Source organism: Aethalodelphis obliquidens, unplaced genomic scaffold, assembly GCF_003676395.1.
Source record: "Aethalodelphis obliquidens isolate GAN/ISIS:26980383/991018 unplaced genomic scaffold, ASM367639v1 scaffold43, whole genome shotgun sequence".
Lineage (NCBI taxonomy): Eukaryota > Metazoa > Chordata > Mammalia > Artiodactyla > Delphinidae > Aethalodelphis > Aethalodelphis obliquidens.
This window is the reverse complement of record NW_020837987.1, coordinates 6,411,173-6,422,891: the sequence shown is the minus strand read 5'-3', so window position 1 is coordinate 6,422,891 and position 11,719 is coordinate 6,411,173. Positions and strand designations below refer to the sequence as shown.

The window sequence follows — 11,719 nt, the reverse complement described above, 5'->3', positions numbered from 1 at the left end:
AGTGGCCATGGCTCACAGGCCCAGCAGCTCCGTGGCATCTCCAGGACCGGGGCACGAACCCGTGTCCCCTGCATCGGCAGGCGGACTCTCAACCACTGTGCTATCAGGGAAGCCTCTCTTATTTTTTTAATGGCTGTAAAAATGTGAAGTGAAAACCTCTCTTTCATTCCTGGTATTAGTAATTTATATTGCCTCTCTTTCTTTCTTGATTAGTCAAGCTGGTGTTTATCAATTTTGTTGATCTTTTCAAGAAATCAACTCTAAGCTTTATTAATTTTCACTTTTTTTCTTTTTCTATTTTGTTGATTTTAACTCATATTTATTATCATTTTTTTCCTTCTACTGAGAACAGTTTCTCTCTTTGAAGTGGGAGAGAAACATGAGACAAGAAACAGAGAGTTGTAATCGAGGCCAGTAGGAAGTTCCTTTGCTAGCCCAAAGATTAAAGATTAATTTGCTAGCCCAAAGGTTAAAGATTTTAATTTGCTTCCTAGGTCTCAGGCCTTTTCTCCACAGGCTATGTGCTTTTGAAGAGAGATGTGTAACATCTCGAGGGTATGTCTCTACTCTAACATACTTGGCTATTACATACAGTAATGACTTCCCCATGCCTGCTAAGCCCTCACTCACCAGGGTGATGTCTTCTTGTCCCTTCCCTTACAACCATCCAGGGCTCCTTCCCTTCATCCAATAAGGTAGTCACATCTGGTTTAGAAATGGAAGGTCCTGCTTAAAAGATAATGTGACATGAAATTATAAGCCCCAAAGTCCTTAGGTTCAGATTTGGTTAAATTTATAATAAACGATAGATCAAAATGGTACTTTATAAAGCCTAAGAGCAAAGAAATGCCAGGTAGTTGAAGAACACTCATACTAGGGTAACCTCAGGACCACAAGGAGTAGACACCAGATGCGTAAGAACAGGCCTTAAAACAATTTAAACTCATACCTCATACAAGCTCTGTTGAGAGGCAGTCTTTTGTAATAGTTGAAAACACAGAATATGGATCCAGACTGCATGGGTTCATATCCTGCCTTTGTTGCTATGTTACCTCTGCAAATTATTAACATTTTGTGCCTAAATTTTCTCATCTGAAATAAGGATAATAATAGCATATTTCTCATAGAGTTGTTGTGAGGATTAATTAATAACATACAATGCTCAGAATAGTATGTAAGTATATGCAGTTATATGTATATATACACATAATATGTGTGTATACTAGCTATTAACTTTTATTGTTATCAATTTGCTCAGAGAATAAGAAGCTTCCTCAGACATCCTCAGATTCTTATTAAGATATTCATTTAATGTTGAATGCAAAGTTCTTAGACTTTAACTTTCTACGACAAAGCAAGTAGAACTGAATATGTCTGTTATAGGAAACAGAATGCACTTACTTGAGTTTTAGATGAACTTTGTGGATCCACCTCATACTATGTAAGTTCTACAGGCTCCTCTGATTTTTAAAGAGACTCAGAATCCCTGAGTCTAGGTATTCTCTTTGCAGGTGGATTATAAAGGAGGGTTAAGCATCTACATCAATTCCGAGCCTGGTTTCTTGGAGAATGCGTCTGTTGTAAAAAACCCAGAATTCAAACCCAGCCCCTTGAATACTAAGGAAACATGGAAACAACAGAGCCTGGAAAGTCTGAAGGACCTAGCCTGCTGAACCTGAGAGTGATGAAGTGTTAAAAGGAGGGGCCTACTTCCAACCTAAAAAAGCTTGAACCATTCCTTTGGAACAGAGAGAAAAATTTTATCTAGTTTCTCAAAACATAGTCCTGATATTGACAGAAGAGAAAGCCAGTATAATTGGGGGTAAATAGCCTTACCTAGTGAGATGAAGTTGCTATAATTCTCCCACATGACATCCCTATATAAGTCCCTCTGAGCTGAGTCCAGGAATTCCCATTCTTCCTGTGAGAAGTCTATGGCCACATCTCTGAATGTCACTGAACCCTGAAAAAATAAAACTCATGGATAACTTGTGAAAATAAATGAAATATTTTTTAAATGGAAAGAGGGATCAATGATTGCATTGCAGAGAGGGAGGGAGCACACAGCAAGCAAATTTATGACATGTGTAAGGACAGTAAGAAAATTAGTATCACTGAAGCATAGTGCTACATGCCTTGAACAGTCCTGTGAGTGCAAATAAGATTAAATTTTTACCCAAAAATATCTGGAAAGGAATAAAATAACCAAAAGAAGTTCCAATTAAATGAAACAGTGCACACAAACCCTCTGCAAGTTGTATCTCCACCACAAATTCATATGAAATATGAAATATGTACTATGAAATCTCTAAGAAAATAGACTCAAGTTCACCATAAAGTCACATTTTATTATAAGCATCTTCCCTGTTACGACCAATTCTTTAGTAAATTTTTAAAAATTTGCTACATGGCAGTCCACATTTCAAATGTATTAAATCCAATCTTTTTTTCCTCTCTCTTTAGATGTCTGGATTCAATACAGTCTCAAAAATCTTCCTCAACTCTCACATTCTACTTTATCTATTACTTATGCATCTGGATGATCTTCTTACTATTTATCATCCATCATCCCTCACTGAACATCTTTCCTCATTCCTGAGTTAGAGGATACCGAATGGTAAAGGTATCACCCTGGACCAGTGGTTTTCAATGAGGAGTGATTTTACTTCCCAGAAGACATCTGGCCATGTCTGGAGACAATTTTGATAGGCACAACTAGGGTGAAGGGGTGTGAGTGTTAGAAGTGTCTAACTGGTAGAGGCCAGGGATACTGTTAAACATCCTACAATGCAGAGGACAATCCCCCACAATAAAATATTCTCTGGCTCAAAATATTAATACAGTTGAAACTTGAACAACACAGATTTGAACTGCATGGTACCAGTTATATGTATATTTTTTTCAATAGTAAATACTACAGTATTATGCAATTCTTGGTTGGTTGAATCTGTGGATGCAGAACTGCATATGATGAGGAATTCCAGATATGGAGGAACAGCATATACAGAGGGCCAGATTTTCAACTGCACAAAGGATCAGCGTCCCTAATCCCTGCGTTGTTCAAAGGTCAAGTGTAGTTCCAAGGTTGAGAAACCCTGCTCTAAACCAGCACATCCTGTAAAACTACACGATGGACTCTGCTCCTATTATCCTTCTCTCAGGGATTCCTGGAGATGATTCTTCCTCTCTGTTTGCAGTTCTGTTCCAATCACCTCCTACTCACCCCATTGCTGAAGGAGGGATCCCTCACCCTAAATGGTATGAGATGACTGAATATCTGACACCTGACAGATGAGACTGACAGCAGGTTATTAGTCACATATACTCACAGCCCGGGAGAGGAAGACACCACACATCATGCAGGGCCACACAGGGGTTGCACTCAGGAATAAGGTGAACAAGCAGGATCTGTGGGAGGCAGGCTTTATAGTAAAAAGAGGATGAGGGGTCCCTGGCCAATGCAGGAGGATGTGATGAGCTTGTTTGAATAATTCTGTGGGCTGGCAAGGAGGTGAAACCTATTAGGTTGAAGACTAAGAGGGGTTTAGCTGGTCTAGCTGATAGGGAAACTAGCCAGGTAAAGAGTCTTTTCCATTGCATGGGGGCCACATCTGGGGAGAGCAGCGAACTCTTGGTTAGGTCTGATAATATATCAAGGCAGCATATGAACTTTTAGGCCTCACAATACAAGGTCGCAATCATCTCCCTACCTTATCCACCCAATCCTAAAAGCCTTACATACCATAAGATCTCAACGCATACAAGGACTAAAACCAGCCAATACTAAATCTCATCTTATGTACTTAAAAAATTCAGGTCTGTGGAGAAGTTTGGAGTTTTCCCTATAAGCAGTCAAATAAGACCAAATTCTCTCTTTCATCAAACCACAAGATCATCAAGGAGTGTTCAAAACAGGGATCTCCCATTTAATATTAATAATCCATTCTTGAAAATCAAGACATTCTAACACTATTTTCCCACCATTTTGTGTGGGTGCCTATTTTCCCATCATTTTAAAGCAAAGAATTATACTGCATTATATATCAATTCCAACCCTCCAACTAGCTTCACATTTCCCCCAGGACAGAATTAGAGTACACGTGGGTCAGTGCACACATGATATCTCTGGCTTTAGTACTTTCACTGTCTCTTACCAAATTTCTTTTTCTCACTTGCTTTGCTTCTTTCTCTACAAGTTTCTTCAATACTTTTCCAACTTCTTAGGAACTCATTTTACAAAATGACAAAAACAGGGGTTACATGTGAAGTGCACTTTGCAAATGCGCTTCCAAGGAGAACATAATGGCAGGTCTGGCTCACACTCTGTATGATGCTCTGAGGCCTCCCTTATCACCAGCAGTACCACTTATACACATCCCCTTTAATGATATCTGCATGCATTTCAAAACATCTGCAGATGGTTCTGATGATCCAGCAATTGTATTTGGAATATAGCAAGACTTCCTACACATTGTTTTCTGTTTTAAAAAAAGTTACATTGAACTATAAAATTTCACTTACATAAAGTTCTAAAAATAGGCAACATTATTGTATGGTGTTCAAAGTCAGGATTACATTTGGTTACATTTGGACTGGGTAGGTAGAAAGTGACTGAAAGGGGGACACGTGAATGCTAGTAATATTCTCTTTCTTGACCTGAGTGCTGATAGCATAGATATACTCAATTTATGAAAATTCATTCAGCTGCACACTTCTGATTTGTGCACTATTCTCTATGTACGTTATACAGCAATACAAAGTTAAAAAAACTTTTAAAAGATGTCAAATTGTGTATCGGGGATGTCAATTTTTCCCATATAAAACTAGGCCCCAAATCACTGTAATTCAGAGAAATATGCTTTCTCTGAAGTTTAGGTATTAAAATCAAAAGCTAAAATCAAAAATGTTAACGGGGGGACATTCTGCAGAGAATACCCACATTCTTCTCAAGGTATTTCACTTTTGCTCCTTGATGACTCTTGACAGAAGATTCTGTAGATAGGAGATGGTCCACATTAGTGGTAAAAAGGGAAGGGGGCACATAGGGGACACTGGGCTATTTGTCCCTAACTCTGACAGGAATGAGAGGAACTAGAGTGGGTTCTTGGATGGAATTCTGTTAAATAGGAAGTTTCAGGATAATATTCCTTATCCTGAAACATGGCCTAGAAATTGGCAATATTTCAAAAATGAAGAAGAAACACCAACTTACATGGGCCATTGTTTCCAACTGCAAGAACCGGTCAGTCCTTTTCAAGATTTCTCTGTTGGAGAACTAGAGTCCAGATAAGCCAGATCTGGAAGAAGAAAAAGCAGCCATGAAACCAGATGTGCCTCAGAGCTCCCAAAATGACTTATGTTAGTATGAGCTTTTTTTCTCTTCCATTCCTGCTTCCAAACTACTCTTCACCGTTATACCCACATTGCTCTCATACCCAACTGGAGGAGAGTATAGGGAGTCTGAAGAAATCCAAGCCCTGACAAAACTCAGCTAAACAATAATGATCTTTGTACAGAGCCCAGATACTTTAGCGGGAAGATTTCTATCCAGTTCCCCATCTGGCAGTGTGGATCTGGTCCTGACACTGGATTCCTCAGACTTGTCCTGAGCAGCATCTCCCCTTTCCAGTACAATTTTTTCAGGGCTGAGAAAGGGCCACACCATCCACACAGAGCCTCCTATGAGCCCCAGGATCCTGCCTGAACCTCCTAAACACAAAGACTGAAAACCACACAGATCGGGCCTGGCAGCTCCTGACACTGTAAAGCTGCACTGGTCTTTCCCCAGCCCGGACAACTCACTACTCTGTTTCCCAGTCAGAACCTCTCACACCATGACGTCCTTTTCCACCCCCTCTTTCAGTAGAGGATTCATGATTGTTGCAGTTAGTCAACAACAAACATTCATTGAGAAATTTCTTGTGATGGCTGCTTTAGGTACATCACTCAGCATTGTTCTGCAAAGTAGTTCCTCTCTCCTTTCCATAGTTCAGAAAACTGATGCTCAGGGGTCAGATCATTTGCCCAGATTCAGTTATTAAGTGGCAGAGCTTTGTTTTGAGTCCACATTTCTCTAACTAAAAAGCCATCTTTCAACTTTGGTTTTTGCCTCTGAAGGGTAGAATTTCTACTTCACTGAGAGAAACCTGTGCAAGGGCAATTCACTAAAAAATAGAAATAACCTTTCAAAAGATACTAGACCTCACTCTAATTAACGAAATGTGTTTAAAGCAACCAAAAAATACCTCTTTACAGCGACTGGATTGGGAGATCTAAAAGATCTAAAGACTGATGATATTAGCAAGGTCACAGCACACTAGGTTGGTCCAAATTTAGAACTGTGTGAAACAGCATTTAAACCCCATAACGCTGTAAACCAGAAACTCCACTTCTGGGACTAAAGGAACTATTTGCACATGTACATAGAGATGTTTGCAGAGATGTGTGAACAGATTTGGTTTATAATGAATAAAAGCTGAAAATAATTAAACTGGGGAATGATTAAATAAACTGTAGTGTGGCCTCTTGCCTTCCAAGATGGCCCACACTCTGTCTATGAAGTGTGTATCTCCCTGAATAAACCTTCTTTCACTTTACTATGTCTTGCTCTTGAATTCTTGCCTGCACAAAGCCAAGAACACACACTTGGCGGCCATCCCAGGGACTCAGACATGACTTGGGATGTGATCATCCTCTCGCACCCCACTCTCTTTCCTGCAACATCTTTTCTGGCACCCAATGCAGGGCCTCAAAGGCCATAATCTTGATCCGCCTACTGGGCTATGGCTCCCCTCTGAAGGGTGGCTGGGACTCATCCTGAGCCATGTAGATTCAAGTAGCCCGTTAAGTGGCAGCTGACGTCGCCTGCAGGATCTGGCAGAGACCAGTTCTCTGGCCGTGAAGAAGCGCACTGAGGCCAAGGCTTTTCCCCCTCAGTCTTTCTCATTCTCCTATTGCTCTATCTCTTTGGACTTGAAAAGATCCACCCAGACGACCACCAAACATCCAAATTAAGACTGCGTGGCAAGTAACTGACAACTTGGTTGGGTCTAAAGAACTCCTGCCAGGGGGCTAACCTGGTGGTGCAGTGGTTGAGAATCTGCCTGCTAATGCAGGGAACACGGGTTCGAGCCCTGGTCTGGGAGGATCCCACATGCCGCGGAGCAACTAGGCCCGTGAGCCACAACTACTGAGCCTGCGCGTCTGGAGCCTGTGCTTAAGGCCGCGATAGTGAGAGGCCCGCGCACCGCGATGAAGAGGGGCCCCCGCTTGCCGCAACTAGAGAAAGCCCTCGCACAGAAACGAAGACCCAACACAGCAAAAATAAAAAAATAAATTAAAAAAAAAAACACAAAAAAACTGTAGTGCATCTATACCACTGAAAACCATGCAAAGAGTAAAAAGTGATGATGTTGCCCTAACTTTGATGAAATGGGTAAAGCCAATATGTTAAATACAAAAAATCCCAGCATGTGTGGCCTTAAACTATTTTGACAGAAAAAAAAAAATCACATGTATGCCTAGAAGGACCAGTTAAAATGTTTACAGTGGTAGCTCACAACACTCACCACCATATTAAACACAGTGTGACCCTAAAGTATGCAAATACTCCAAAGAAGGGAAAGACTTTCCCAATTCAAGTTTTCTTCCAGTCTTCTGTTGAAGAAAAAAGTTCAGGATACTCTAAAAACAGCTGTTGTTTTTCCTGAGTGGCTCTTCTTCTTTACTTCAGCGTCTAATTCATGATTTAATCATGAACCAACTCCATGATTTAATTTACCCATATGTTAGAGTACTACCTAGAAAAGGATGACGAAGTCTCTCATATCTTTTAGGCACTGATGGCAGTCTCATGGCTGCTTCCTTTCACAGCGTCCTGACAAATGGGTTTCTTTTGCTTCTGAACCAATCCTTTGGGCTAAGATGCCTATGAAGCCCTCCAACTGCTATTAGATCTTCTTGTCCTATTTTTCTAACCTTGCATGTAACATCATTAAAATAAAAATTGTAAGGCATAAATCTTACTGTATGAAATCCTCCTTTTACAGAGACCTCACAGCTATAATCTGGACATAACTTGACAGTGCTTGCTGTCATCATCTTAATATCACCCCCCTCATGATGGATTACTGAGTAAGGTGGGAAGGATTTGTTCAAGTAGATGTGATGATGAGATTTGGTATACTGTTGTAATTACTAACATAGGCTTTTCTGTCAAACTTCCAAGATATAAATCTCAGCTCTGACAGTTATTAAGTGTGTTACCTTGGATATGTTACTTAACTTTTCAGCCTTAGATTCCTCCCATATAAAATGGTGATAACTATAGATTCTATCCCAAAGCATTGTTATGAGTATTAAATAAGACACTACATATAATAACACACTAAAGTAGCAAATAAACATTTAATAAACGTCAGCTATATCACTGAAGATGAAGAATACTACATACTTCTTCCCACAGTTATTAAAGAAAATTCTCTTCTGAGCTTTCTTTTTTCTTCCACAAAAAGTTTGAGCTTCTCAGCCCCGCTCTTCCTTAGAATGCTAATAAATTTCAGAGCTTCAGACTGATAGGCAATTCCTCTTGATTAACAACAATTTACAAAGGGAGGGTATGTGGATGAAGCATACATGGCAAAATCCTCATAATTTTTGGATCTGGGTGATGAGGAAAAACATGGATCACACTTTAATAATATCAACGAAATCTACTGAGTACTTATGTATCAAGCATTATCTGAGGACCTTACATATATTAATTCACCTATTCTTAGCAACCCTACACAGTAGGTTCTATTATTATCCTCTTTTTACAGATGAAGGAACTGTGGCACAAAGAGATGAAGTAAATTGCCCCAACTTCACCCAGCTCTAAGGGTGAAGGATTAGGATTAGCACCCTGATAATTTGGCTCCATAACCCATATTGCAACTATACTAAACTGCCTGTCATAAGACCACATAAATATGTGGCCTGAAACAAACTCATGCCGTCAAAAACCTCAAACCAATTTTCAAATTTCTACTGATGTTTCCCTTCCCTCCCACTAGTAATCCCTTGTCTTGTTAACACAGAGCTCTCTGTTAAAAATCTATCACCTTACCACTCCTAAAAGCTTCAAAAGCATAAGACCCTGTCACCAATCAAACCATCTCCTATCTTTCCCTGCTTTTGACCTCAGGGCAGTGGAAAAGATCAAAACACCTAGTGTATGATTCCAACTAAACTGTAATAAATAAATCATAATAAATCACAGCCTAAAATAAAGCTCTGGGCTTCCCTGGTGGCGCGGTGGTTGGGGGTCCGCCTGCCGATGCTGGGGACACGGGTTCGTGCCCCAGTCCGGGAGGATCCCGCGTGCCGTGGAGCGGCTGTGACCGTGAGCCGTGGCCGCTGAGCCTTCACGTCCGGAGCCTGTGCTCCGCAGCGGGAGAGGCCACAGCAGTGAGAGGCCCGCGTACCATACACACAAAAAAAATAAATAAAGCTCTACAGTTAGCCTCCCTGCATGAGGTTTACCTGCAGACCATTCAAACTATTAGAAAGCAGCAGCTCACAGGTGGAATTAAATGACTGCCAAATGTTCATCTGAATAGCCACTGGAGAGGAGAGGATACCCTTGGTGGAGGTGGGGGGGACTCTACCCTCATCCTCTCCACCATTCACTGGGAAGGAAGAACAAAGTACCACGCCAATGGATAGGATATTCCGGTATTAAAGCCTAACCAACTGAAGACTACCTGTAACAATTCTGTACAGTCCAACAAAATAAGATTTATTGACTCAAGAGAGGGAGGAAATTCTACAGGAATGGCTGGAATGTGATGGAGGAGAGGGATAAGAAAAGCTCTTTTGTAAAGAGCTGAATTCCAGCTGAAGGATTCTGAAGAAGTGGGGAACCATACTTCAGTGACTGCTGCTTCTGAGGTGAGAATAGGAGCGGCAGGGATTAATTGGAGATTAAGTGCTAGAAAGTGAAGTGAGGGTAATTTAGTAACTGGGTATCCCCAGTGATAAAATAAAATCAGCAAGGCAGGTCTGGGGCAACACTGGTAAGAAAGCTATAAGCTCTCAAAAAGGGAGTCTTTATGGCATTTTACAACTGCTGCATGACTTGGGCAGAAATAATGTTTTCTATTAACTCTGCAGCTTGCTTTATCTGTCTATCCTCTCCCATCCAGATTAATGGCAGGGCCGCTTTATCTTTTTTCAGTCCGACCTGATTTTTCACTCTTTCACAGGAGAAGCAAACGTCCCCACGTCTAGAAAAAAATAAAAATTACATTTCATGGAACAAAGAGGAAACATAAACATATATATAATTATATACATATATATACACACACACACATATATAATTGTATATACATAATTATTTTCTCCTTTCTGACTCCATTCCTAAAGATCAGCAGGTTGGGGGACGGAGACGGGAATCTGGACACATTGCGCCTTTTTCGGAGCTCAGCCTGTCCAGATTAAGGACACACCCCCGCTACCACATTTGCTCCCGCCATCCACCACACACATAACCCGATGGAAGTAAGAGGGAGCCTGGGGAGAAGCTGACCCTTCTGGGTGAGAATGGCCAGAGTACAAAGACCAGGGCTGGAATACGTCTCTGAGTTCTCAAAAGCTGCCTTGGGAGGGAGCTCTGGCTAAGCTGTGGTTCTGAGAGCTGTTGTTCTGCGTCTTTTTGTTAGGGGCCTTCACTGTGAGGTTCATAAATCTAACTCGGAGCCATTCTGGGCCGCTGCATCTGTGCGGCCCTGAAGCAGGAGGACAGAGGACGGACCAGGGTGCCCAGTGTCCAGTCAGCGTCACAAACTACACAGTCACTTCAGCCCAGTGCACACAGAGGGCCGCGCCGCCCCCGCGCCGCCCCCGCGCCCATTTCCTCAATGCACAAGACCAACTCACCTCTCCGAGCCGACACCAGCAAGGAAGCCGGAAGGAAACTAGGTGCAGAGGCTTGTGGGAAATGTAGTCCCGGTAGGGAGGGCCTGGTCCTCGCCCCAACGGGCTGAGAGGAATGCGCAAGCGCAGGCGCGAGCGATTGGGGCGGGAGCGGGCGGTGGACCTCCGGACTTGGATTTTATGTATTAGTTCATAGATGGAAGGATTTTTCTCCTCTCAAAAAACTTTAGAAGTTATCTGAAAATATCTAGGCTAATCTTAAATCTCATTTTTCGAACAGCAAAATATGTATGAAGTAGGAGATACATGAAAACTGCGATTGTGGATTTGTCTATTTCTACCTTTAGTTCATTCAGTTTTTGCATCATGTATTTTGAAGCTGTTATTATAGCATACGCACATTTATGATTGTTTCTCCCCAATGAATTGACCCTTCTATTATGAAACATTTCTCTGTCTCTTGTCTTTTTTTTTTTTTTTAACATCTTTATTGGGGTATAATTTCTTTACAATGGTGTTAGTTTCTGCTTTATAACAAAGTGAATCAGTTATACATATGTTCCCATATCTCTTCCCTCTTGCGTCTCCCTCCCTCCCACCCTACCTATGCCACCCCTCCAGGCGGTCACAAAGCACCGAGCCGATATCCCTGTGCCTCTGTCTCTTGTCTTGACATCTGTTTTATCTAATATTAGTAGAGTCACTCTAGTTTGCTTGTGCTTACTGTGTGCACAAGTATATCTTGTTCTACCTTTTTCCCTTGAACCTATCTGTGATTACATTTTTTTTTTTTTTTTTTTTT

General features: G+C 41.3%; 1 protein-coding gene across 7 annotated transcripts in view; it reads right to left on the bottom strand.

Annotated features, from left to right (window-relative positions):
• The window catches only part of ZFP14 (ZFP14 zinc finger protein), a 35,614-nt gene extending 24,660 nt beyond the window's left edge, over positions 1-10,954 (bottom strand). Inside the window, exons 1-7 of one of the 7 annotated variants that reach the window (XR_003427266.1) lie at positions 10,223-10,891; positions 5,213-5,297; positions 4,940-4,992; positions 1,837-1,963; positions 1,402-1,575; positions 950-1,092; positions 631-729 (exon numbers count right to left, since the gene is read on the bottom strand). Coding sequence is in view for 5 of the 7 variants with exons in the window: in XM_027078961.1 (XP_026934762.1) it covers positions 631-729; positions 1,837-1,963; positions 3,330-3,359 (256 nt within the window). In the remaining 2 variants the exon portion in view is untranslated. Of the gene's footprint in view, positions 1-630; positions 730-949; positions 1,093-1,401; positions 1,576-1,836; positions 1,964-3,329; positions 3,409-4,939; positions 4,993-5,212; positions 5,298-10,222; positions 10,892-10,920 lie in introns of those variants that run through there. The other 6 variants (XR_003427267.1, XM_027078961.1, XM_027078963.1 and 3 more) reach the window with 6 other exon arrangements.
• Between the last annotated feature and the right edge of the window lie 765 nt (positions 10,955-11,719).